The sequence below is a fragment of the Fistularia commersonii genome, chromosome 10, assembly GCF_037954325.1.
Source record: "Fistularia commersonii isolate RoL2024-O1a breed Wild chromosome 10, RoL_Fcom_v1.0, whole genome shotgun sequence".
NCBI classification, from domain to species: Eukaryota; Metazoa; Chordata; class Actinopteri; order Syngnathiformes; family Fistulariidae; genus Fistularia; species Fistularia commersonii.
The window spans coordinates 12837580-12865561 of NC_141293.1; the positions used below are offsets into that span (position 1 = coordinate 12837580).

At 48.9% G+C, this 27982-nt stretch overlaps 2 protein-coding genes across 2 annotated transcripts in view; both read right to left on the reverse strand.

Annotated features, from left to right (window-relative positions):
* The window catches only part of etv1 (ETS variant transcription factor 1), a 19161-nt gene extending 3801 nt beyond the window's left edge, over nt 1-15360 (reverse strand). Inside the window, exons 1-7 of the mRNA XM_086153802.1 lie at nt 15106-15360; nt 11957-12010; nt 4545-4674; nt 3701-3889; nt 2999-3246; nt 1005-1076; nt 831-899 (exon numbers count right to left, since the gene is read on the reverse strand). Of these exons, the coding sequence (XP_086009928.1) occupies nt 831-899; nt 1005-1076; nt 2999-3246; nt 3701-3889; nt 4545-4674; nt 11957-12010; nt 15106-15166 (823 nt within the window). The 5' untranslated portion in view covers nt 15167-15360. The remainder of the gene's footprint in view (nt 1-830; nt 900-1004; nt 1077-2998; nt 3247-3700; nt 3890-4544; nt 4675-11956; nt 12011-15105) is intronic.
* A 3345-nt stretch (nt 15361-18705) lies between these two features.
* dgkb (diacylglycerol kinase, beta) overlaps nt 18706-27982 on the reverse strand; it is a 65869-nt gene continuing 56592 nt past the window's right edge. The window contains exons 23-25 of the mRNA XM_086153803.1: nt 23185-23305; nt 23022-23082; nt 18706-20451 (exon numbers count right to left, since the gene is read on the reverse strand). Of these exons, the coding sequence (XP_086009929.1) occupies nt 20344-20451; nt 23022-23082; nt 23185-23305 (290 nt within the window). The 3' untranslated portion in view covers nt 18706-20343. The remainder of the gene's footprint in view (nt 20452-23021; nt 23083-23184; nt 23306-27982) is intronic.

Genomic DNA, 27982 nt, shown 5'->3' on the forward strand with positions numbered 1-27982 from the left:
ACCATGTAGATTCTGTTTAGAGGTTGATGTCTAACTCATAAGTTTGGGTGCTAATTTCTGGACGCTAACGTTTGTATGCCAACATTAGGATGATAACATCTTGATGCTAAGATTTGGTTGCTGATTTCTGGTAGCTAACAACATTTGGATGAGCATATCTGGATCCTGACATTTCGTTGCTAATTTCTAGATGCTACTCTTTGGATGCTAACATTTAGATGGATTGTCAGCTAGCAACACAAACCAAATACAGTCCCACATGGATGTTGGGATCTAAATAGAGATGCAGCCCCTGATGCTCTACTGAACATCAGAACCAGCCCAGTGAGGTTCTACTAAAGTTCAGAACTAGACTCTATGCATTTCTACTGAACCTCATAAATGTAACCTACGACTTTCTCCTAAAATGTCGGAAATAGCTCCCATGAGATTCTACTAAGGGTCAGAAGTGGATCCGCAAGGTTCGAACAAATATAAGAACCATCACTGTGAGCTACTACCAATTGCTAGGAGCAGAACCTGTGAGGCTCTGCTAAAGGTCAGAATCTCAAATAATGCCAGAAAGGGAACCTGTGCATTTCTAATGAACATCTGAAACAGAACCAATGAGGGTCTATTAAACTTCATCTACGGAACATTGGAACTGACCCTGTGAGGTTCTTCAAATTGTCAAAACAAGCTCTGTGAAGTTTTACTAAAGGCTAGAACTGGCTCTATAAGGTTCTCCAAGGATGGTCTGAAATGTAACCCGCAAGGTTCTACTGAACATTTCAAACAGAACCCGTGAGCTTCTACTGAACATCAGAAACGGGACCTCCGAGGAGACTCACCTTCTGCCTTTTCGGGCACCACACAGGTGTCGTCGTAGAAATGTCTCGCCACCTTGTCAAACATGCAACCTGGGAATATAAGTCAGAGAGAGAGAGCAAAAGCGCAGGTGAGACGAGGAACCCCAGGAACCCACGGAGAACCATCACAACATCCACACGGGTGGTGTTCGGTACCTTCAGTCCTGTTAGTGTGGGCCAGATAGCCGTCTTGCCGTAAGTAGACGGAGTGGCAGCCAGGCACTTCAGCTGCAAGCCGGGTGAGAATGGGAGAGCGGGTGTTAAAGGGCCCGAGGCCGGCATGGAAAACATCTCAATCTTCTGAGTCCCGTCAAAGCCTCTTCCTTAAGCTTTCCCAGATTCTGCACCAATCAGGTGATTCCAAAAACCATCAGTTGTGACCAAAAAACCCCGGGGACGCACTCGTTTGCCCGATTTTACCCGAAGTTCACCGCTGGGGTCAGTGGGCGGGGCTAGTCAGCTCTGACCTGTCAATCAAACATGTTGAGCGGGGGGTAGTGTATGCTGTGTATGCTAACAAGTGTCACCAACGGTCAATGCAAAAGAAGAAGCTGGACACAGGAAGTAGTGTCAGAAGATGACAGGAAGTAACGGGGAAGGGCTGGAAAGGATGATGAAGCCAAACCGGACTTGAGTAAAGAGCAGGTAGCGGTTTGCTAGCCATGTTTGTTAACCTTCTATAAACCGTGTCCCTCGTCACAAGGCCACTCCCGTGATGCGTTCAGGTGTCTGTAGTTCATTTGACTCAACCACGAGGTTCTTTTCAACATCGGTAACCACAGTGACAGCTGTGCTCCGTGACCCTCGAGCGTACAATAAGTTCAGTTTCAAGCTGTTCGGGGATTTTCTCAGAGTCTAAATCAGACACGATTTCTCAGAAAGCACCACGGAGCGTTCGCTGACTGTGTATAAACCTGCTGCCACAACAACATCCTATGTGGGAAACAACCAACTAACGCCGCAAAAGTGCTTCTAAAAAAAGAATTTTTTAATTCACATGAAAAACAGTGTCCGAATCCACCGTCTTCACGTGTTGCTGAGTTTTGTTTCTTCTGATTTAATAAGGAAAATCCTTCATTTATTCATTTGTCTTGGGTGTGTGAACATCTAAACTGGGATTTTTGAATCAGGGGGGTGGGGATTTCTCAAAAAAAAAAAAAAAAAAAAAAAAAAAAATGGCCGCCGCCCGTCTTGCAAAGTGACTGTTCGATAAACAGACTGAGGCCCTTCATTTAGCCCCATAAACATTTCTCTGAACTTCATCAAAGTAATGGGCTCGTGGAGGAAATTGCCGCTAATGGAATTAGCAGCTCCTCCCATCCTCTGCGGCGGGCCTGCTCCGTTCCACCAGCTCCGCTGCCACGGCTAATAAATTTGCCGCCGTGCTCCATCATCTGCGTCGTGCCGTCAGGACACCAGACGCCGCGGCATTTCCAACCCCCGCCCCGCCTACGGACTTTTATCTACACTGGATCAACAAACTGTACTTCTGTAATTGTACATGACGTTGGCTGGCAGGATGCGACGATTTGAGAGTAAGGCAGAAGATCTGGCTTTTTCCCTTTAGTGTCACCTCGCTGAAGTATTCTACTTCAAAGAAAGTGGGGAAAAAAAAAAATCTTTTTTTTTCCAGTTAAGTGCGAATTAAAGGTAAAACAAACCAGGATTATCAAAAAGTAAAGATCACGAGAAACTGATAAAAACAGAGGAGAAGGAGAAAACGAATGAGAGGGTCAAAAACCCAAAAAGCGACCTCTTGGGGCCGAGCCGCTCATGCCCGCTCACGTCCCGCCGCCGCTCACGCCCCCCGGCTCTGCAAGCGGAGGGAGCGGACGAGCGTGGGAGAGCAGATTCTGGATTCTGACCAGGCTCTCCACCGGCACCCTCCCACTCCTCTTCCTCCCCCCTCCCTCCTTCCTTGTCCTATTAGAGCGGCACAGGAAATGGTGACCGGCGCAGACACCCGGCCCGACCAGACCCCCTGCTCTAATAATGGGCAAACTCAATCAGCCCGGACCCCCCCCCCCCCACCCTGTCCTCTCCCATTCCTGAACTGATAATAGAAGAAAAAATATAACCAGGACGCTGCTCGTTCGCTCGGACTCCATCTTTTTTTTTTTTTTTTTTAACCACCCCAGCTGTCGCCTCACCTGAGTCATAGGTGAAGTCCCGCGGCTCCTGCTTGATCATCATGGTGGCTGGGTAGGCGTGGGGCAGCGGCGCCCCCATCATGGCCGGGTGTTCGAACAGGGGGTCGGCGTACTCCTGCTTGAAGCCCTGAGGAGGGAAGGGGATGCTGGGCTCCGACATCTGACGGTGGTAGAGGGGCCGGCCGTCCCGAGCCATCGTGGGCGGGGAGGGGAACGAGTGGCAGGGCTCCGACAGCTGGCGGCGGAATCTAGCGACAAAAAGTGACGCGCCGTCAAACGTGAGATCGGGCAAACCAAGAGGCCGACTTTCTCACCCTCAAATTCCGTCAATATTTCTATCGATGATATCAACCCCGAAAGTCGTGGCGTTTCAGCGCGATCGGCAAAACAAACTCATCGGTCGTACACTTTGGCGTGTTGGTTCCCACGGACAACACGACCACCTCCAAAAGCGCGAGCAAAGGTGAATTAGCCAAAAAATGTGTTGCTGTTGCAGGAGATCTGTGTTGTCAATGATCGGCCGCCAAACAAACCAGGTTCGGACCTGTTTGCGCCGCACAAAATGGTGCGGAAACGAGGTGCCGTTCCGAGTGCTTTTTCCATCTCCTTGCAGCACGATGGGTCCAGACTCTGCTGGACGTCTGAAATAACGCACCTGTGTTTCTGCGCGTTTTACCGGTTGTATTTGAGACCTGGCCGTACCTGTGGTCCATGGTGTAGGCGTTGTCGGGGAGCGGCTGCGAGGGCGGGACGTGGCCGTACGTCCGGTCCGGCTTGGGCGTGGGGGCGGCCGTGGGCGAGGCATGGTGGAGGGGGGACACTGGGGTGCTGCAGGGGGGCGTCACCGGGCTGGACGGCTTCATTCCCGCGGGCTGCTTCTGCTCGTAGGCACTACGGCAGAGATGGGAGACCGGGGTTCACCCACACACACTCGGCGATCAAATCGCAGATGATTTCAACAACGAATCAAAAATTTTCATTTTGGAATATCAGAGCAGAGATGACTCTGATACAAACGCATAATAAAATAGTCTAATTTCCTTGCTTTGGATTAAATAAAGGCGACATACGGTGTCCAGCGGACTTCAATTTTGGGGAATTGGTAATAAAACACGTCCTTCAGCCGGTGCTCGAGGTATTTTGGCTGTTGGTGGGTATTTTAAGGAACGTCCCGCCACCTTTTGGCAGAGACTTCCGGCGCCCGTTTTAGTGCTGAAGCTTCTGCTGCCAAATGTAAGGCTTTGTCTTGTTTGTCCTCCACGTGCACCCGAGCAGATGCCGCCACCGCCGCCACCGCCGCCACTTATCAAAGGCGGCGTCAAGATTATTCTCCTAAAACACCACCATGACACACGCCACGACAGCGTGGTGTAGCTAGGCAACGCGGCCAGGTTAATTTAAGGGAAAATAAGTCTCAGCATGGAGGAAACAGTGTCTAACTTAAAATGTGGTTGAAATATAACATGACATCAGTTGAATAGGAGTGCATGTGTGTGTGTGTGTGTGTGTGTGTGTGTGTGTGTGTGAGCACGTGGGGGGGGCTTACCTGACGCCGTATGGACACTTCTCCCCATACTGGAGCTTGAAGGGTCGCTCTTGGCTGCAGTTGGAGCTCAGCTCTGAACACGGGCTGTGCAGCTCACGCTTGATCTTCAGCTGCAGGCCGTGGAACGCCACTGCGGCGACAGGGATATCATGACGTTATTTTCGGCAGCAGGTGACATTTTGAAAACAAAACATCTCGACCCGAGGGAATGCCGCACGGCTCCGGTGACGTGAAGTGTGTAAGTGTTATGTTTAATGATTCTTTTAAAACACAAAGACGTCGTTTGCGAAATGCAACACGTGCCGCGAGTACTCTGACATTTACTTGAGCGCCACGCTGCAACATCTTTCCCAATAAATACGTTTGAAGATAAAAGGGCCGCCATCGACCCGCGGTTCTTCCACTCTGCGAAAAGTGGCGGCGATGGCGGCGCAGGAATCTGAATTTTCGGGTTTCAGTCAACGCCAAGGATGATGACAACAATGACGTGTAGTTGAGGAGCCTCAACTATAGGAAGTGTGTACGTTGAGGAGCCTCAATGTACACATTGGTCCGGCTGTATGCTGGACCCATGTGCACGAAAATCCCAAAATCCACCCCGATTAAGAAGTTAACAGAACCACTTTCTGCTTAAGTGAATGCAATGCTGGAAAAAAAAAAAGCAATTAGCATTCAGCTAATTATAAACTTTAAACTGCCCCCACACAGCAAATCATGAAAAATGTTCAATGAGGAATTCAAAAGAAATTCCAGACAATAGCTTTAAATTGTGCTAAAATGCAAGAAATGGGATATCATATAACACACTTTCCAGGGCGATGAAAAAAATAAAATAAGAATAAAAGGAAAATAATAATAATTGGGAATTTGGCTGAATGTGCTCATGAAATCCACTACAATCTCAATGAGCATGCTGCCAGAGCAGCAAAGCTAGGAAATAAATTTGCAATAGGAACATAACAGGACATTTTCTTAAAAAAAAAAAAAAAAAAAAAAAAAAAAAATATATATATATATATATATATATATATATATATTTTTTAATTTATTTATATATTTTATTATATATTTATATATATGTATATATACACACGTGTGTGTGTAGGTAGATAGACGGATAGATAGATATCATAAAAGATGAAAACCACTGAGCATGCTCAAAACTGCGAACAGAGAAAATAACATTTTGCAGTTTGCATGAAAGATGCAATTCTGTCTTTCAATCTCACATCGATATTCATGCCTTCTGGATTCGGACATGCTGAAAACTCATCATGCTGTGTTTGTTGGTCTTAGACTAGGTTGGGGTGGAAAATGAAACTTCCCTCCATCCGTTGCCACCGCCTCTGTTCTCGTGCACCAGCCTCTTCCCCCACCAGTGAAAAATGGCAGGCCATCAAGCTGCTATTAAAACATCATTTCTTTTAGCGCCCTGTCAATACGCTGCAGACGACGACGGCGGGCCCCATCGATCCCCCGACCTCTGGCCGCTGCCTCCCGGAGGCCGCTGAGTGCCCGATCGGCCCCCGATTAACATCCCATCATCCCCGGTCCCGATCGGCACTAATCCAATTGGCCCTGCTCCGGGAGGAAGTCGGGCTCGGGGCCGCCGTAAACACCGTCTCACCGCTACGCCAAAGACCCGCCGTGGATGAGAGGGTCGGGTATTAGATTGCACGACGAGCCCTTGGAGCTTCGGGGCACTACTGAACATTTGAGGACGACACTAGAGGAGAGACAATTCAAAAAATAAAGTAAAATAAAATAAAGTAAAATAAAGTAGATCTGGCAAAGTAAAAACATATGTTGTTTTATTACTTTCATTATGTTATTTAATTATTATCATAATTATTATATTATGATAATCAAGATAGAAATACATGCCCGATGTAATAAAAATGATTTAATAAAACTAAAACCATAATACGATCAAATAATAACAATAATACTAACAACGGATACATAAATAGTAAAACATGCATTGAAAAATACAGAATACATATCACTACTACAACTCCTCCTCCTACTACTACTACTACCACTAATTTTTTTTTGTAATTGTACCTTAATCACTTCCTGTACTTTAGGATTTGTATATTTATTTTTCCAAATTAAAATGTCTCACCCGGCTATAATTAAGTGAAAAAAGGGAGGGGTTATGTTTTTGCATGGGGAGTGGGGGGGGGGGATCACCGCTTGACTGACAGCTGCCGTACGAGCAGGGGTCGATCCAGCAGGGGCCACGCGGGCACACACGGTGTGACAAAGCTCCGGGGTTGTCGGCGGCCCCCTGACGGGGGCCTGACCTTTGCGGGTCATCGATCGGGGGTCAAAAAGACACTTCCTGCGGGGAGACCTTTGAGGGCGGAGGCTTGGTCGGAGCTCCCAGAGTCAAAACAGTGAAAGACCTTTCCGGGCTCTCGGTTGGACGGACACTTCCTGTTTGATGTGGATTACTATTTTTTCTGAATTTCCCTTTTAAATATGATAATAATCAAATGTATTTATTCTTCCCTGTGATATCTTCCAACTTTCATGGGAATTTTCTGCTGATTTTCCAGTAAATTTCTGACACCTCATAAATTTTCCATTCACCCCTGAACCAATTTGGTGTGTAGACTGGTGAGTGTTTTCATAATAAAACACATAAACAACGGCATAAACGGTAATAAATTTTGAAAATTGCGTGTTGACGCCACAGTCGACGGGAGCTGGAAATAGAAATGTCAGGATAGATTTGGTCGATGGGGAGCCGAAGCACGAAGAATCAATAGCGAAGGCGTCGGCGGGCGGAGGAGCGGGGTCTTCCTCGCTCGTCCAGAATGCCACGGCCTGATTGCTCTCATTATCTGCACATTGATTAACCCAGACGGTGGTGCATTTAAAGGCGGACGCTCAAAACAATTACCGAATGCAAGCGTCCTTATGTTGTGTCATTTTCATATAAATCAATCGCTACCTCGGGTCCGAATAAATAACACCTGTATGTAAACGCAACCTGGCTTATGATATTGGAAATATATACGATCGATATGAATACATAACATTCATAAGTCTATCAGACATGGATTTGAAGGAGGATTTTGTTGTTTAGATGAATTAAATACGTAATCCGGTATTTCATATTGAAATTTCTGCCACACCTTTTTGCAAATCCCAGTTTCTTTGCAGACTTTCATTCTTTTGAAAGACTTCCTGTTTTCCCCGTGCTCCCTTTTTTTTCGCGAGCCCAGCCAGTTCGTAGCACGTTGTCACCGAGGCGCTTGGCCCCGAACCTTGGAGCTTTCTCAGCTCCGAAGGGTGTGTTTTGGCCCGGGCTGCTCGCCCGCGTTTGGCAGGTCCTTCTCCGGTCCATTCAGAAAAAAACACAGGTCTTTTGGGCGTCGGCGAAAAAGCCTCCATTCCATTTTCACCTTCGGCAGGCGCTCGGCTTCGCTGTTAAATGTCGGGGGCTCTGGATCCGCCGGTAACGTGTGGCCTCATTTTGCACCTCCTCGACTCCTTTCCTTCCCCGCTAAGTTATGCTAATGGTAAGCATCTGTGTCGGCGTCGGAGACAAAGGAAAAACCCTCCTTCTCCTCCGTTGGCCCGAGGGCACTTTAGCACGGAGGCCGTGCGCACGCTGCGCCCGCGCCACAGTGTAAAGGGCGGCGCGGAGGGAGAGCGCCGGTTCGCGTCTTGGGAGGTGCAAAGTCCGAGGTCACCGACAGGAAAACGTTCACAGACAAAAAAGACAAAGGTGCCCTTCAGATCGGCGGCCATCTTTGATCAGGGCAGGTGGCTTCACGGAGCTGGAGCTGAGGTTGAAAAGATGTAAATCCTTGCATTGGAAGTTAGCTTCCTGAGTTAGCATGTGACATACATGTATAAACTGTATAAAAATGTGTAAAAATGATTCTTGTCTTTCTCTAGGCTTTAGCTTCATAATTGTCCCTGGGATTCTGAGGTGTCTGAAGCCACCGCAACCGATGTGTTTTGCGTCTGCTAGCCGTTTGCTAACACCTCCTTTTGTGTTTACTTTTCATGGCAGGCCCCCTCTGACGCCAAGGTACGACAGGGGGCGTCGACGACTGACGATGAAACTGCGATCGTACCAAAAGAGTAGCTCTTTTCCAGTAACGGAGGCAACTGTCTAACCTCGAAAACGTCAAGCTAACTGCCGAGACGGTTGTTTTTTCGTTTAATAGAAGGGCAGCCATCTTTGATCAGTGCAGCTTGAAGTAATACTGTGTTCTTTGTCCATGTGTATATTTATGTAAATCTTAATGTCCTGTCACAGAATCTGCCGCTAGCTGGTTGCTATCGCCTCCAAGTGTTTCATTAGAGTGCAAGAGAAGACAGTATGTGACACTGTTTACCAACGAAACTACATGACATTTTGACAATCTAGTTATTTCCAGAGACCAGGGTTGAAAGCCCGAATCTAACCTCTGGAACACTTTCTCTCGATGAACATGACATTTGAATCCAATTCTTTTTCCGTTGCACAGACGGTCAGCCATCTTTTATCAGCGCACCTGGAGCAGAGATGAAGTTAGCTCTCTGCGTGTTCCACGTTTGTCTGTTTCCGATTTCTCAGCCACTGTCAAGCTGACGCCGAACGAGTTAACTGCAGACACAGCCGTTGGACAGAAACAGCGACCTTTGGGGGTGGAGGTGTTTTGAAGAGAAAAGCATTTTTTTCAACCAATTCCAGAGTCCCAGACATCAACCCGCACTATTTTGATTTCATTCCAGGCGACAGAATTAATCTGCGGTCCGGTATTTATGGCCAACAACCCCGACCGCCCGAAATACCCCACCGCGGCCGCTGTAGGAGCCGTGATGCAACGAGACTCCTGGCTGCTCTCAGCTTGTTTAAGCCTAAAGAAGGAAAAGCGGAGCTAAACTTAGACACGGGTAAATTAAAAATAAGTGGGCCGGGGGAGAAAAACCCGGCCGCCGCCATTTTTCAGCGATTCAAATAAGAAGTCAAACAAAGATAGTAAATAAAAATAATCTACAAGTGCAATTCAAGTCTGCGGTGAGATTTTCTGCAGAAATAAAGAATGGAGTATTTTAACGAAGAGGGGGTGGAGCCAAAGCAGGATTTGGCCACCGATTATTATTTTAAAAAGAAAAGCTCTACAGCTTCACCTTCTCCCCGCATGTCCTTCACCCTCCTCCACCTCTGCTCTCCTCGTCCTCTCCCCCTCCATCTCCTCCTCCTCCAGGCCCGGGCCCTGGTAGAACCCATATGGGAGAGGTGCCGGCTGGGATGCCCAACCACGGCGCCCTCACCCTCCCGCCATCTGTCAGTGCCTCGCCAGTCTGCCGCCATTCTGCCAACAGGCTCCTTCAGCTGGTCAGCCGGCCTGGGCCGCCGCCGCCACCATCACCGCCACCGCCACCGCCCGCCCCGGCTTCCTCTGAAGGACAACGGGACCGTCCCCGTGACCTCTGGGCTGAGACTCCGCCTGAGCGGCGAGTCAAAGCGGAGAGGAGGAGCTCCCCAGGCTGCTCTTTGGCCTCCGTCAATATAAATAAATCCGCTCAAATCACCGACTGCAAAGGAATTAATTGAAATTAATCTCCTCTTTTTGGGGATTTTCTTGCTTCGTTTCAAATTTCACATCTTATTTTTTGTCATACATTTACCCAGATTACTGTATTATTGTGTTATAACTAACTGCAGTGAGATGCTACAATTAGACCAGATGCAATGAAGGCTTTCTGCTCCTGAGGGTCGGCACAATGAAAAAAAAAACAACAAAAAAACACGCTGCTTTAGAAAACAAAGTTGGCAAAGTTTACCGTTACTTGGAATAAAAATTACAAAATGAAAATCAAAAAACCCTACAGTTTTGATTTCCAATATGGTGGAATCATTCTCACAAAGTTTTAAAATCAATAAAGGATAAATAATACATTTAACAAAACACAAGTAGTAATAAAATACGATAGATTAAATGAAATAAAAATTGCTGAATGAATAGACTGATAAATAAATAAATGACGCGTGAAAACGGCTGGCTGGCTTTTCCAGAAGAAGTGCTGGAAAACAGCAGCACCGAGAGCAAGCCCTCTTTGTAATTTATAATCTACATAAGTACCAGGACCCCCCGACCCCCCCGGGCTCTGGTGAAGCCTGACTTTTCCGGAGGAGGTTGAGAACAGGCCTGAGCATGTCTAGAAGTGTGTGTGTGTGTGTGTGTGTGTGTGTGTGTGTGTGTGTGTGTGTGTGTTGGGAGGGGGGGGGGGTTACCCTGCTGGTTTATTGTGAATGAGCCGTCTTTAATTTCCTGCCGAGCTCCGTTTCATTTGCAGATATTTATTTTCTACTCATTTTCATTTGAAAAAAAAACCTCAAATATCCATCAGGTAAAACCCATTATTCATAAAAAAAAACATGTTATTATGATTATTATGAACGCTTTGATTTATTTAACATTTATGAAATTGAGAGGGCATTTTTATAATAATTATTAACATTATTATTAATCATTATCATTATGATTATTATTTAATCACATGAAGGGACAGTGACACTCGTGCATGTATTGTCCGAAGTTCGAGGGCGTTAAGGACACACACACACACACACACACACACACACACACCCAAACGCATGCAAACACACAAATGCACGCTCCCCTCTGCCGTTTCTCACAGTTTTCAGGGGCGTTTTGGCTCCTCAGAGGGACATGTGCTCGCTCCGGGTCCCACTGAGCACCACTCGCTCCTCCACCCCCCCGTCCCCCTCCCTCCATCCCCCCCGTCCGTCCGTCCGTCCCCCGCCTTGGCAGCGCCTCCTCCAGGAGTGAGGGGCTGCCAGGATGCCGGGGTGCGGCCGGCGTGGACGGCCAGGTGAACTACGACTACGTTGTGTATTGCTAAAAAAATTTAAAAAAAGAGCGAAAAGAGGTGGGAAAAAACATCCTTATCGTACACTCGCTGATTTAGAGAAGAGGAAAAAGTCAGCATGCAGAGATTAAGGAATTTATCTGAAAAAGTAATGAACAAATACATTCTAAAAAGGCCATGGCCAAGTGACAAAAAAAAGACTGCCAGAACAGGAAATAGAAATTAGAAATTAACAAAATAAAAGCAGCCGCCGCTGCATATATACATTTCCTCATGCAAAATAAGTCACAGTGCAGTTGTTTGGCAATGGCGAGGAAAGCTTTAGCAACGAGGGGTCGGCACGCACGCACGCACACACACACACACTCACACAAACACACACACACACACCTGCTGCGTGGGTGCTATAGTTTTCATGTCACTCTCAAGAGCAAAGGTGAACACACACACACGAGATAAAAAAAAAAAAAAAAATTTGAATAAAACAGGGCGCCACGTGCACGGCAAACACACACACATACACACTGTATTGAGAGTCAAAGAGCCGGCAGAGCGGCCGGGGTACTCACAGTTTTCAGTCTGGAAGTCCGGGACGAACTGCTCGTCATTGTCGGGGACTTGAGCTGAAGACAAGCGGGGAGGGAAAAGCGGAAGAGGAGGAGTGATTGTTGGTGATGTTGATGCAGGACAACAAGACGCGGCGTCGATCGCGGCGCTCTCAAGTCCGATACCCACCTCCGGCGAGGCGTCTCTGGGGACGACAGGCCGGCCTATCGTTGCGCTGCCTGTATCTGATGTCAGTCCATGTTCGAATTACGAAAACAAAACAAAACAAAAAAAAAAAGTACGTTTAAGCAGAAATGGGGCGAGGAGGACTCCTCCTGAGCCGTTTTGCTTTCAGGGAAAATGTGCTAAGAGCAGCCCGGGGGGGGGGCCGCCAAAATAAAAGCCCGCCTCTGCCGAGGAGCCGGCGTCTCTCCGTTCCTTCAGGGCCGTCGCGGTTCGAATTTACACATAATATGTCATGAATGTGAGACAAAAGCGTGAACCGAGAGCGGCCTCAGTTTAAGGTTTTGCAATCCCGTGCTCTTTTCAGGGCCACTCCAGTCGGGACCGACGTCGGGAACCCGAGTTTGTAAATTCAAACACGGCATCGCACAGACGTTTACTGATCAATCAATAAGAAACTCCAATCTAATATCAATAATGATTATAATTAATGACATATTTTGATTGTCCGTTCACATGATTGTTAAAAAAAAAAAAAAAAACACTTCTTGTATACAGCGTTAATTAAAAATCGTGCAATGGTCGCCCCCCCCCCCCCAGCCCTCTTCATCCATTGACTGCAGCCTCCTCTTCCTCGCCAGTAGCCAAACTCCCATTGTTCCCCGGTATCTAATTGGCTTCCTCCCTACCGGTGAATCCACCTGTACCTGCCGAGCCGGGTCTGTTCCAAGCCTCCCCCCGCCACCTCCGCCGCCCCCGTCCCCCCCGCCGGCCTCCAAACGCCCCGGCACTCGCGGCTAATGCTAAAATAATGAAGGCGGCGGCTCCAATTAGCATATTACATATTTATATCACACGTATTTACGCTCGCTGACAGTTTTTTTACGCGTCGACCCCAAAAGTTCCACCGCCGCCCCGGCGAAGAGAGATTTAAATGTGTCATTAGCACGTCTATTTATACGCACAATGAGGTGGATCCTCATTATCGCCCGATCGGAAACATGTCTCAACATGGCGGCGGCGAGAGGCAGGGAGGTAGAGAGAGACGGAAAGAGAGAAGGAGAAAGAAGAAAAACAAATTTACAATTCTTTTTGATGCAAAGGTGTGAATTGAGGAGGGTAAACAATCAGCGGGTCGAGGCAACGCACGCAACACAAACACACACATATACACGAGTGCCCGCGTGATTGAAAATCTTAAATTGTGCCCGAGTCGTGTCTTCGTTTAATGGGGAAGAGCGCGGGGAAAAAAAAATCCCTTTCTATTTTAGATATTTTGGGATCAGTAATATATTGATGGTTGTTGTCGCGGCAACAGGCCCCCACGCCTTTTGTTTAGCGTCCGACCTGTTTAGGAATAAAACTTGTTTTTACACCCGTGTCTTCAGCCTTGAGGATTCAAAGGCAATAATTAATTTTAGAATCAAATATAAATATATTAATATTAGAATATATGAAAAGATGAAATAGATATATTAGATTAAAAAATAAACATCCAGACTGGACTAAAAGTTTAACAGCTAGATTAAGAAGAAATAATCAATTGTCATTTTTCTCTTCAGGGGGGGCAGTACAAAGGTGCCATGATAAGATAAATTGAATTAAAATAAATTTTAAAAAATGCCTGGTGTCGTGGAGGTTTAAGTGTTAGGAGGAGGACGGGGAGGAAGAGGAGGAAGAGGAGAGCGGCCATGTGAAAAAACAAATAAAAATAGGTCGAATTAAGCAGCTAGGATTTTAATTCAATTTCATTTAAAATAAAATAAACTGAAGGCCAAAGGCCAAAGTAGGGACTTTGAGCAAATTTCAGAAAAATGCAGGAAAACATTTAAACTGGACTGACTTGTCTTTTTCTTTTTTAGATGAAAAGCCCCCCCCCCCCGGTGAAGGTGGGTCACGGCAGCGGCGGGGGGGTCGGACACCTGCCCGTCAGCTGACAAACCGCTCGGAAATTCACTCCGTCGCTCATAATTCCTGCCTTCGTTCCAATTACCTGGGGTAATAGATCTGGGAGACGGGGAGAGACCCCCCCCCCCTCCCTTAACCCCCCCCCATCTTAGCGGACAGGAAGTGGTTGATTAAAGCAGCGATCTGGACGCCAACGCGGTGGCGTTGATCCGCGACAGCCTGAACTCTCATTTTTAACTGTCAGCCCCCCCCCGACACTTGGGTTAGTGAAATATTAAAATCCTGTCTTGTTAGTCTACGCGCCCGCCACGGCCCCCGGTGCTCGCCCCCCGCGCCGCCACCTGCTCCTGACTCATTCGGAATAAAAACAGAAATTAAAAAAAAAAAGAAAAAAAACATTCTCCTTTGTCTTTCTGAGCAGAACGGACGGGGGGTTCGAGGACATGGCGAGGCCGGCTCTCCTGGAGAGAAGGTCTGAAAATCCTCTGGAGCCGCTTCTGCGGGAGAAACATCTAATTTTTATCAATTTAACCCCCCGAGGTTGAATGAAACAAAATAAACTTGGAAAAAACTTGGAATCACTAAAGGCGATTCCACTTCGGGGATTTGCGGCGTTAAAACCTGACACTTGAGGTCAAGAGCCGTCACAGGTGTAAAATAAATCTAAGTACTTTAAAAAAAACAAACAAAAAAAAAAAAACTCTCACATTTATCTCTATTCCAACCAGGAAGTGAGTGCGTGCTGCACTTTTACTGCGAAATTTGAAGTTCTCTCCTCAGCGTTACTTCACCTCAAGTACAATTTAAGCATCGCTGCAAATTCAAAAAGAAACTCTGGGATGAAAAGGAGAACAAAAACTTTCTGATCGAAACACGGATATTTGGATTTACTCGTATTCGGAAGCTTACTCGGCCTTTTAGCTTACTTTTACTTTTTATCTTAAAAAGCCGGTCGAACTCTCCTGGAACAGCTCGATGGGGGGGAGACACCACAGAAGGAGGAGGAGGTCGGCATGCAGGTGAGGACTGAAGAAGAAGAAGAAGAAGAGGAGGAAGAAGAGGAAGAATATTCACCACTAACCGAAAGTTCGGTGCTGCAGACATGGAGGAAAGAGGACACTCGCGCTTAAATCCTGCAGCATCACGTCTCCGTCGGACCACGGGGAGCCAGACTTGCCATTAGAGGGGGGGGAGAAATATGAATAAAAAAAAAAAAAAATCTAAAAATAATTCAAAAATAAAACAACAAAAAAAAACTGAAGAGGCCGATCTGTTTGTTTTCAGGGAAAAAAAAAAAAAAAAACAAACAAAAAAATAAAAATAGTTTTTGCTTTTTTTTTTTTTGTTTTTTTTTTTTCAAAATTATAGATCCATCTTTTCTCTCTCTTTTGGGTTTTGTTTTTTTTTTTTCAGAGACGAAACTGAAGACGACGAGGTGTGACGGCGCGCAGGGCTGGAGGAGGTGTGTTTGAGCGCGAGCGGGGAGAGAGAGAGCAGATGAGCAAGTGAGTGAGAGAGAGAGAGAGAGAGAGAGAGAGAGAGAGGACGGTGGCGGAGCTCTAGAGGAGGAGGAGGAGGCTGGCGTGTGGCGTGTTAGCTCCTGCCAGAAGCGGAGGAGACAGTGAGCGTCGTAGAGGCGTCTCCTGGTAATCTGTGATGACACCCGGCGGAGCCTCCTCAGACCCGCTGCTCGCACCCCCTAATGTATGCATGACACACAAGGTGCCTCTTCCACACCGCCTTTTAATTGGACCGCCGCGCACAGGGATGGAACTCCAGAACTCCAGGCAGACCCCCCCCCCCTCCACCACACACACACAGTTTTTTTGAACTTCGTTTTCTTTTTTACTAGTAAGATAAAAAAAAAAAATAAAAAAACACACCTCCTTCCATCAGCCAAGTCTCCTGCAGCTCTGCAGCTGAGGTTCTGAAGGGGCCCTGGATGTGCGTGTGTGTGTGTGTGTGTGTGTGTGTTGGGGCTGTGTGGGTGGGGGCAAAACCAAAGAAGCGCGCTTAAAGACATTGACCAGTAATGAGTGACTTCATTACAGCGGAGCTCAGTTGAGCACGTGCTAATAACTAGTTGATTAGTTGGTGTGGGGCGTTTGGCCGAGGGGGTCGGAGCAGTCGGAGCCGTCGTCCCTGGAACTGAACATTCCCGGTTCGGTTCCCGCGTTCCTGATACCCGGTTGAAGTGTTGTTGAGCAAGACACCGAGCCCCTAACTGCTCCCACGGTGCTGCTCATTATCTGCCGTCTGCTCACGGTGCGGTCACGCAGTGGTCAAATATCGCTGATGTTGTGCTCTATAACTGAATGTGACGATAAAGGTATTTCTTTTTCCCTGTGTGTGTGTGTGTGTGTGTGTGTGTGCTGTAATTGAGATTGTGTTGTTGGACTTCGCCGTGTGGCCCAACGACACAATTGAATTTTGCTAAATGTTTAGAAGCCGTGAAATTAACTCCCCCCCCCCCCCCCCCCCCCCCGCCCTCGGCCTACCTTTGCTGTCCACGGCCAGGTTGGACTCAATCAATGCCCCCCTCCCTGGGGTACTTCTCTCCTCTTCTGCAAAAATAATAATAAAAAAAAAAAAAAAAAGACAAGGAACGTCAGTTACTATTACTCTTTTCCCTCCTCTTTGCTGCTGCGCAAAAAAAATGTATGCTTAGAGAAGGAAAATGAGGGGGCGGGAGAGAAGGTGGCACACCTGTGGGCTCAGTGACCGTCCGCTGATCTCGAGATCCGTCCACCTCTCACTGGTCCCTCACTGGTCACTGTTGGGGAAAAAAAAAGGAAATAAAAAAAAAAGTGCAGACCCGGAGGTCAAGACATGGGGAAACCCGTGGCATGTAAAAGACATTGGGACCAGAGCAACGCACACACAAACACACACACACACACTCCTCCATTCGCCCGGTCCAAGTCTGTGTCCATGAAAATGGTGTTTTGATCAAATGCCTTCTGGGACTCAGTGGTTAGAAAAACATTGGATGACCCAAACTTTCTGACGCTGCTGGTTCTTGGCGTCTCCTCCCTGAGTGGACACCTGAAGCGGCCTCCAGGTGAAGATTCACTTTCCAATAACCCGGGTGGAGCGGCGGTCGGCGCTTCTGCCTCTAAAAAAGGTTCCTGGTTGGATTTCCCCGGCCGGTGTGGAGCCTTCACGTTCTCCCCGTGTCTGTGTGGGGTTCCTCAGGTTTCCTCCAAAGGTCCAAACCCTGCAGGAGGTTCAGTGGAGACCCCAGATTGGCCAGACATGTGAACGAAGGAGAAGATCTCTCTATTTGTCATATGAAGGAGTGAATAATTGCACGTCTGTGTAATGTGTGAATGAGAGGTTGTACGCACGTCCGCGTTCCCGCTCTGTTCCGCGTCCCTGCAGGAGGTCAAACCCTGAATCGTTGCACTAAACACTTGACTGAAGGACAGGCTTATTGGGAGTCAGCGGTGGTCACGCCGGTGCCATCTTGGATCCAGGCAGGGTTCCGTTACCAGGTGGGTGAAGTGGATGTGAAGTGAAGTATCATGTCACTCCGGCTGGCTCCCCCCCCCCCTCGTCCACCCCCTTCCCTCCCCGGCGGAGGACGGAGAAGCGCAGGTCAAGCGCAGGCGTCTGGCCATCTGATGCCGAGCCTCAGAAACAGCACCGGCCTTTCCTTTGTGTGGGAACAGGAGCTCTGATTCCCTCCCTCCTCGGGACTCATTCAAAAATTCCCATCTTCTGCTTCTGCACATCTGCTCCGCGAGGCGAGCGTGCGGGGAGGGGAAGAAATCCTGCTCCCTCGCGTTTTTATCGCAAAGGCTTTTTGCCGACGAAGATGCGGCGCCGGATTTCGACTTTTTGAAACATCAGACACATCAGGAGAAGGTCGGTGTCTGGTTTTGATCCATCGGGTTACCACTGGAGTAACATAGTAACTAAAATATTCAGTATTGTGAGGTGTAAAATGCTAACTATTGTTATTTTATGCTGATCAGATTAAAATCTTATGGCGAAGTCACCTGGAGGTCCAGTCTGAAGAATCTACCATCGCCAGGCTCTGGCCGGTCAAGATGGCGGGTGCGTCCGGAGCCTCTCACATGGTCATGTGACCGGGAGAGGAACGGCGTGGAGGGAGACGCTGCTCATTTCGGGCAAAGGTGAGTTGGGAACGGAAGCGCGGAGAACGCCTCCCCCGCCAACTTGCGGCTCTTCCGTCCAGCTGGACGAGCGCCGCGCCGCCAAGCCGTGGTTGGCTCTGGTTTTCTTTAAACGCCGCTCTATTGGTTGATCTCCTCGTGCGACCCGACCCCTCCCTCCCCCGGTACCTGCACGTGATTGGTCTGTCCTCCCCAGCCACGCCGGAACATGGGATGAACCGTCGGTCAAATGGAGTGCAATTACACTCGGCGAATCCCACGCCACTTCCTGTTTGGACACGAGTACAGCTTGTTTATACATATACAGGGTTTTCATATATATAAATACAGATTATAAAGGGATTTTCTTACCTGCAAATTGACCTCTGCATCTGGGGAAAACAAGGGGCAGGCCTTATCTTCTTTAAGAAACACACACACACACACACACACACACACACACACACACACACACACACACACACACATAGGCACTCCGAGGGATTCAGTGTGTGTTCGAGTGGGTCCTCGTGCGAATGAAACACCAGAGATGGAGTCCAACGTGAAACACCACGAGCGTTTTTAATCATTACTTTTCTCAATCAGCGTCAACAGGCAACTTTTTTTTTCCGTTTGTTTCTTCGATCGCAGAACAACACTTCAGCAGGGTTTTTTTTTTGTTTGTTTGTTTTTTCCGGTGCGAAGCGCCAAGCAGAGAAAAAAAGCACGAAAACGTGTACAAAAATACGAGTTCACCGTACAAACGCTGCACTGAACGGGGCGGGGCAGAGGACGAGACGCTCTCCGCCGCTCCGTGGCACTTTTAAAAAAGAAGAAGAAGAAGAAGAAGAAGAAGGAGAAGGAGAGGAAAACAGTCCAAGCCCAGAAAAAGAGAGTTCTCCGAAACAAAAACATGCAGGGGTGCAGCCACATGTCGATCAGGCTGGTGCGACATGTGAGAAGCGTTCACGTTACAAAACCCCCTAAGAAAATCACTTTTTTTTTCCAAAGGTGCATTATAAAGTAAAATCCAGGACTTTCACGCACACACTCACGCATACATACACACACATGCACACCGGTTGCAAAAACACCTTTGCCATTCTAGGGGATTCATTTTTGGACGCTCCCGTATTGACTGAAAACTCAAAAAAGCTTGCAGGCGTGCAGAACATGACCAGCAGGACGGTGTGTGCACGTGTGATTGGCGGCCTTGTAGCGGAGGAGGATTTATCACTTGAAAAAGCACCTGAGTACCAGTTTCGGGAGGGAGAGCGCGGCCGGCCCGTCCGATGGGCCTATGATATGGTTAAACCTGGCGTCGATTCAGTTCCACCCGCCGAGCGTCACAAACTGTCCGGGGAACTATTTCATGCTGCGTAAGAATATAAAAAAAAAAAAAACCACCAAAAAACCCCCCGAAAACAGCGTCATGCATTTTTTATGAACAATCGATAGTTACTCCTGCTCTTCTTACTTGCGGGTTCGAACGTGACGGGGGGGGGGGTGAGAGCGTTTAAAGCGGGCAGAAATAAAAAGAGGAAGAAAAAGGGACGGGTTCTCGGTCGGCGCGCTACTCGAAGCCGCTCGCTTACCAAAGACACCTGACGTCTCACTGAGCGCAGTTTGGGGAAAAAAAAGATTAGCTGCAGAAACCTCAGATATGTCAGCTCAGCCGCGACAGCCCTCCTTCACTGTCCGTCATGCATCGGGGGGGGGGGGCGTGTGTGGCGGGGAGTGGGGGGGTTGCGAACGCAGAAAACTGTTAAAAACATCAATAGCAGCATAATATGAATAAATAAATAAATACATCATATCACAAAAACACATTCATCTGAGGGTGCGTTTCGACGCGGCAGGGATCACGACAGCATGACAATCAAAACCCACTTTTTAGAAAATGTCTTTAAAAGTCCGGCGGACTTCCAGAAATAGCTTTCGGTATTTTTGGAGATCCAGCTTCTGCCGAGCGGCGCCGATCAAAGCACACACACACACGCACGCACGCACGCACACACACGCCGCTGCCGATGGATCCTGGTCTTCGCCGTGCAGAAGGCAACACGCAGTCAGGTTGCTACGGTTCCAGCAGTCGGACCGCCGATGACCTCCCCGACTCCCCCCGGCGGCCCCGCCGTCCGCCCGGCCCCGTGACACCGGACCGCTGCGGATGCTCCGGCGGCCTCCCAGACTCCGGCGCCTCAGTCTTTGCAGTCGGTGCGCGTTCGCCTGATGAAAGAGGAGAAGAAGCTGCGGCTCTGCGGCGGGCCCATCAGCATGGGCGCCTGGTTCTTGTGGACAATCTCGATCTGGAAAGGGACGGAGAACACGACGGTGTTAGAACCACGCTCGGCGCCTCGAAATACAACCCGATGCGATGTGGTGCGTTTGAGTTTGGATCTAAGGTAAGGGTGGGGATGCAGTTCCAGGCGAGGAGGAAAGTTTTAAAGTGGATGGGTGGAGCCGCTGAAGGATCGGGATGAGGTGTTTTCAAAGGGGGTTGAAGCTATGGAAGCTATGGAGGAGAAGGGCTGCCGCGTGTGGAAATAGGAACGGTAGGAGTGCGTCCGTGAAGCTTTGTTAGAAATCGTCAGATCACGTGATATTATTAATATGAGATTGGAAGGACAACGTTCTACCATGAGGACACCCTGAATGGAGGGGAGGACGGAGGGACTGGCAGTGTTGATGGAGACACTGAAATGTGTGAATGGTAGAGGCCGAAACTACGACAAGACCTTCGGTTTTGTTGCGGTTGAGTTGGAGGAGAACCATGACCTCCGTGAGCGTGTCGAAACTGAAGAACACGGAAGTGTTCACGTAGTGCGCAGCTGGGAAGGAGAATGTGAAGGACTAATAGCTGACCCAGAGGTGAGCCCCGGAGGACACCAGCAGAGAGGCTAATCCAACAAGCAGCGCCAGAGGCTAAATGCTTCTTCTGGGTAAATTGGCCCAAAGAGCAGGAGAGACTTTTCCGCTAACATCTGGATTAGCACTGGCCGCTCTTCTCGACTTTCGACTTAACCTTGGTCGAGCGTTTGATTCCATCGATAAAATAAAATAGATTCGGGCCTGATGGCCGACGCCAACGGTTCGGCTCCTCCAAAGATCGGCGTCGCCATCCGTCTACAGAGAAGAGCAGTTAGGTAACTCCTGCGGTGGCATTACCAGCAGAGATAACGAGACCCCGACGTCTGCACATCCGACGCCACCTTCAGGGCGACACCGAGCACGCTGGGGTTTTGCGACTGATAAATGGTGCGGGGTCACGGTGAGGGGGGGGGGCTTTAATGGGAAAGATCTCTGACAACATCCTGTTTCTCAACAATGATGCGATTTCTGCTAGATCAATGGCGCAACAAATACCAACCATCAAGGGCCGTCTTATTAAGCCCCGAGTTCATTATCCCCATTGCGCAAGAGTCTGAGGCCAGTAAATGGAAGGAGGAAATGCTACCATCTGCATTAAAGGGGCCACATGCACTTCAGAAGGGAAGCTGCCATTTATTCTCGGGCTTGCGAACAATTAGACGCCGTCGCGAGCTCTCTATCATCGTTAGGGGAAGGGGGGGGGGGCTTTGCAACCTTTCAAGCAGCCGCCCCGGGCAAAGGAGGGCCACTGGAGGGGGGCGGGGGGGTTTCCAGGAGACACTCACCCAAACTCCAAAAGAAATAAATAAAACAAGAGGGGGAAGTAAAATCCAAGGGGTGCACGGAAACAGGGTCACGGCTCAGATTGCTGCCGTGTTTTTCGGGGGCGACAGGGACACGTGTCGTGTTCAAAATGCAAATGGTTTTGGTGGCGTCGAATATGTTATGCATGCAGAGGTGCCGGGAGGCATTTGCATAGCGGTTAATAATTAGTGGGGTAACGACCCATTTGGACTGGGATGTCTTCATGAGCATTTAACGGGTTACAGATTCAGAGGTGTTCACCGGCCGGCTCGCCGCCAAGGAAGGAACAAAAGTAATTTCGGCACAATTATGTATTGTCAGATCCTGACTTTGCGGCGTGCGGTGGCACCGGGAGATTTAAGTGCACTCGCGGGCCTCTTGTTTTAGTCACGCTCTGGGTTTCTGACGCTGCGGCTCATTGATCGATATGTAAATCACAGCAGCACTTCATCTGCAGACGCGCTGTAATTAAAGCTAAACACAGCCGTAATCAATGTGGGTGGGTGTGTGTGTGTGTGTGTGTGTGTGTGTGTGTGTGTGTGTGTGGGGGGGGGATTCTGGACCGGCGGCAGACACTCGTGTGCCCACGGCGCGCTAACTTAGCATTATCATATCCACGTCAAATTGCATCGTGTAAGATGAAACACAGTGAAGAGAGCGCGTCTCGATCATCTGGCGGACTGAATTCTCACACACTCGCGTCCTTCACTTGAGGACGACTCGCGCTGCTCGTCAGACATAATGAAATTAAATCACGTCTTCGTCAAGGGGTCGGGCCCGCCGAGCCTGTAGGGGGCACCACACTGCTCAAACTGTGACTATCTGAAACTGAAGTGGAGGCCCCCTGAACATGGGGTTTGAATATTATAATATAATTTAACACATCCATTATCTATACTGTTTGTCCTGCGGGGGGGGGGGGTCATTGGGCAAAAGGCGGGGGTCACCCTGGACAGGCCGCCTGTCAATCACAAGGCCACATATGGAAACTTACCAGGATTCACCCTCTCACTCACACATCACAGAGGTTTACAACCTTGTTATCTCGACAAAATAGCATTCACCCGTCATCCCACTGACAGCTTCCAGAAGAAACTCCACAAACCCTTTTCCAAACAAACATGCGTCCAAAGGGTCGAATGCTCGTCGGGTGTTCATTTAGAAAGGAAACGAGAACGAGAAAACGAGAGGTGGAGGAACTTACGGTGCAGGGAGTCTGCATCCAGGGTTCTCCGTCAATCTGCATCGGGAGCGATTTGCTGGTCCTGCAAGGGGCGACGGGGAAGGGGGTTACAATAATTACAAATAGCAATAATTTCAAATTCAAATTTCGAATTTCGAGACATGCTGGTCACAAATTTCTGGACCTGATGGTGACAGAAGAGCACTGGGCCAGACGACGCCCGGCGCTCTTCAGGCCTGTGTAGATCTGACCCATCTCCATGGCCCCCTCGAGACCAACAACCTCCAGCAGCTGGTCCGACAGATCTGAAACACACACACACAAACACACACACACACTCAGTGAGCCAGTTTGCTTCTCTGCTTCAGTTCGTCTCTTTAAATGGGACGTTCTTGTCGAAATCTTCTTGTCTTGGCAACTCGACTTGAATTTAACTCTCGGAAGAGGGATGAAACGTCTTCAAGTGAAGAAATTCAAGTCCAGTTGTCATGATAAAAACATTTCAACAAGAATTACCTGGATGACTGAGAACCTCCACGGCCAAATTTAATGGGACGCTGTGAATTCCCGGGTGCTACGAAAAAGAATTAATCACAGTAGAGCGTTGCTATGAATATCAGATTCAATTTGGAATAATTACTTGTCTATTAAAAGTTGCTGCTGTTTGCCAGTGTTCGTGTGCCTTGGAAGTGACCATCCAAGACCAACAGAGGCCTCAGTGCTCCTTTCTCAAGTTCAGACTTTTGTCGGAAACCCCAATTGACAGAAAGAGATGTGGTATGTTCTCACACATCCTTCCCTGCCCCAGGATGTTTGCTTTGAGGAGACGGTTCCTTGTGGATCTTCAAACGCACCCAAACTGACGTTGTGGCTCTGTGTCCCCGCTGGGGGACACGCGTCTTCATTTTCCAAAGCCAGAGAAGGTTGGTTTGTTTTTTGTAGGGTTACCATGACAACAACCTCAACATAACATAATAACCTTCATATCTCAAGATGCTTGTAACCTATCATTCAGGCATTCATTCATTATCCACGGAGAATGGGCCTCGGTCAGAATTGAACCAGGAACCGTCTTGCTAGGAAGCAGAAATCGCTAACTAGCCTTAGCCTAAGTGACTTATCAGACAACCTTTTTTTTCCCCGCGGTTCTTAAACCAAGGAAACGGTTTCGGACTTCGCCGTGAGCATGTCTCCGACGTTGCGGGGCCATTGCTTGCCCGGCCCCCTGCTGGCCGATAGAGAGAACACGTCCGCTCTTATCAATAAAGGTTATAACAACGACGTGGACAAGAACCGACGGCCCACAGCTTAGATACTGTGAAAGACGGGGGGCTAATTAGGAGAAAAGTAATGAGAGAACAAGAAAACGGAAGAAAACAGTTTTCTCTTTTAACTTCTAGCTCATTTAACATTTTCTTTAACAGCAACATGAACAACAAGCCACACAGCAGCCATTAATTAGACTGCACCGGCAATGCGAAGCAATCTTGTGATAATATAATAATTAATTTCTCCCGTGTTTTGCTGCGATGAGCATTGATTTCGGCCCTGTTGGGGGCCGGGGCTCCTGCCGGGCCCATCTGTTCCAGCCACCCGCTTTGCCTCCGACTCTCCATCGACTCATCCCCTCCGCAAATTAAGGAGCTGCTGCCTCGCCGCTGGGAGCGCACACACACTAATTGAAAACAGGGCCCGTTTCTAGTGCCGCGGCGTGCGTGCTAGCGCGCTAGCCCGCTGTCACCCGCCGCCGCTCTGTCCCTGTCACGTACGTCTCGGCCCGCGCCTGTTTCCCGGGGGCGGTGCATCGATGCGCCGGCCGTGAGGTGTTGCTGTCGCTGCCCGGTGCCGGTGTCCAGCTGTCACCATGGTGATGGACACGCGTCCGTCCCTATCACGACACCAGGGCTGTGAGTGCAGTGCTTTCCAGGGTCACGGGGGGAAGAGTGTGTGTACATACACAGTAGCTTGACCTCCCGACACCAAGGGAGGCGGGTTGAAACTGCCTCGTCCCCCGGGACCTCTCGCATCGATGCCACACGGGTCACTCTGGCGCGTATGATGGACGGTGTCGCCGCGGCGATAAGTAAACAGGCAGGGATCCCTTTTAGCCCGAGGCAAGGAGCCACCTCCGAGTCCACTGAGACACAACCAGGTCACAACCGCGCACGCTCAGCGTGGGCGTCCAGGGGTGGATTGCAGTTTCTGTCGGAGCGGCCCGAGACTCTGGCGGCTGTTTTTAACTTGAATAGAGGAAATAAAGTGAAAAAACGAAAACTGTCTCTTTTGAAAAGTGAGCACCGATTTGTGCTCCTCGTACACCTTGAGAAAGACTTGAATATAAATTCAAATCGTCAGATAATATGAATGTTATTGATAGTTACTAAAGTTCCAGGATTTTGTTTGATAGGCAGTAATGATATAATTCCAGTAAGAATTGAAAATAAGCTGGTCAGCGGATGCGTGCTATTCCGACTGAGGCGATTAGGGGACCCGGCGAGTCCCGTTGACTTTCGACCGAAAAACCGATACATACAACTTGGGACATAAATCCAAATGCGGAAAATAAAATGCCATTATTATAAACGTATGTTAAATTGAATTTTTATATTCATTCATTCATTATGTATACCGCTCATGCTGCACTCAGGGTCACGGGGGGGCGGAGCCTATTCCAGCTCTGACTGGATGGGAGGTGGGGTTCATCTCGGAGTGGCTCAGGACCACATAGAGACATGCGGTCGCTCTCACATTCACTCCTCATATATAGTCATTAACACATCATATAGACAATCAATCATTCACATGCCTGGACAATTCATGAACCTCCTGCAGTTTGGACTGCGTGAGGAACCTGGAGAACCTGGAGGAACCCCACGCAGAGACGGGGAGAACATGGAGACCCCCCACACAGAAAGGCCTCCTGACAGCAATCATTCCACTTCGAACAATTATATTTTAAGTGCTATTCCGAACCGGCTGTGTGAATGTGACCGTCCTGCACTCATCTCTGCTGCTGTCGCAACGCCCGGCTGCAGGTTGAGGCAGAGGAGAAAGGTACGTGGAGGCCGATCCTCCAATGAGAGCTCGGCGGGGCTTGTCATGAGGCATCAGTCCCGTGCATCGACCTCTACCCCCCCATCACCCCCCCACTGGAAAAACTTCAGTCCCGTTCTAAATAATTCACTCTGCAGCCATTCCCTTCCACCTGAGGGGCTTGTCTCCTGGCGTCACCAGCAGGACGATTTAACAGCTCCCGAAAGGTCAGGATTTTTTTTTTTACCCCCTAGCCCCCAGCCACCCTCCTCCACACACACACACACACACACACACACAATAATCCCTGCCATGGGTTTGATCCATGCGTGGCACTCGGCCGTGGCCCTCTGGGCTAATGCACTCCTGTGTTTACCTCTAAATACGCCATTCTCTTGATCTGACAAGTTGGGCTGCTCTCCTTCCACAAGGGCATTCGCATGCACGCGCACGCACACGCACGTACGCACACAGGTGTGTTGCGTACACACACTCCCTAACTCACTAAGTGCCTTCTCGGGTTCGCTCGCCGGCCGTTCCTTTTCTTTTTTTTTTTGAACCGCAAACACGAGCAGAGATTGATTTTTCTATCAGGGCATTAATGGTCTGTTCCAGGAGAAGAGCCGGGACGATCTACCAGGAGAACGCGGTAGAACCCAGGGTCCTTCGGGGAACATCGCGTTCATTGACCCAAGGTCTGCTCTGCATATCCAGACGGGACGCCATCTTCTTCTTGTCCTCTGGGCTATTCCCTTGAGGTGTCTCCACAGCCAATCATCTGCCTCCAACTGACCCTATGCATCCCCTAACTTCCTGTACTCCATCACTCCGTCCGAAAACCTCCTCTCAGCCTCCACCCTCCTCCTATCTCGATCTTCACCGTCCCTCTTCTGTCCATGTCTTCTCTGTCCCTCTGATGGACTCATTCTCTCCATCCTCCTGTCTTCTCCTCTAAAACCAGACTCCACCTCTGCTCTCACCTCTGTCTTTACCTTTCCTTTTATTCTGGCTGATACTCTTCTATCCCCCGATCTGCTCAAACACATTCTTCCACCTTCTCCTCCGCCCTCTCTGCTGCCGCTCGGTACTCCAGATCCTCCAGCTTCTTCATGTCTCCTCCCTACAAGCTCCCACCCCTCCATCAGTGGTAGCAGCCTGAAAACATCACGCTTGAAAAACGCGCGGTTCTGTCGTCGATCAGCATCTCCAGCCTCCACCCGACTCGGCTCCTCGCGATTTTTAAAGTCACAGCAGGAGCCGGATCAATGGACTCTGTCCATTGATCGCGGGCCTCTGACTGACCAACCACGTCATTTCGGTGCTTCCCAACTCTCCACGGCTTGTGTGTGTGTGTGTGTGTGTGTGTGTGTGTGTGTGTGTGAAGCAGAATATCGCTTCTTTCATCTATGAGGATGAAGGGGTTTCCAAAAGGGCCAGACGATTCGCGGAGTTTGACACGATGTTTGTGTGTTTTGAGGTCCAGTCATGTGAAGCCTCCCGAGAGAATCTCTGTCAGCTGCGGATCCTCGGACGAACTTCAAGCCTGACGGCGCCGACATCCACTCCATCCGCCAGAACAAATCACGACGGGAAGCCCGGCACCTGCCGCACCCGACTCTGTGCGCTCACACAACGGCCACAAATAAATCATTCACAGCGACGACTCGTTTTTGAGATTCCACTCGGATACAATCGTGAGATTATACCTTTTAATTTTTCATTCAGCTGACATTCATTCGTCAAAGATCTTTTCAGCCCCGGAACCTGGAAAATGCAAAATTTCAGAAGTTCTACTCTGGTCACCTTCCACTGGATCTGATCTTTCCCAACAGCCCTCTGACAAAATGACAGCCCTCAATGCGCGGATGAATGAATGAATACACCGCACGTATGACAGGGTTAACCTTCAAACTGATGCACTCTGTTATTGTTATATTTGCCAGCGTGGT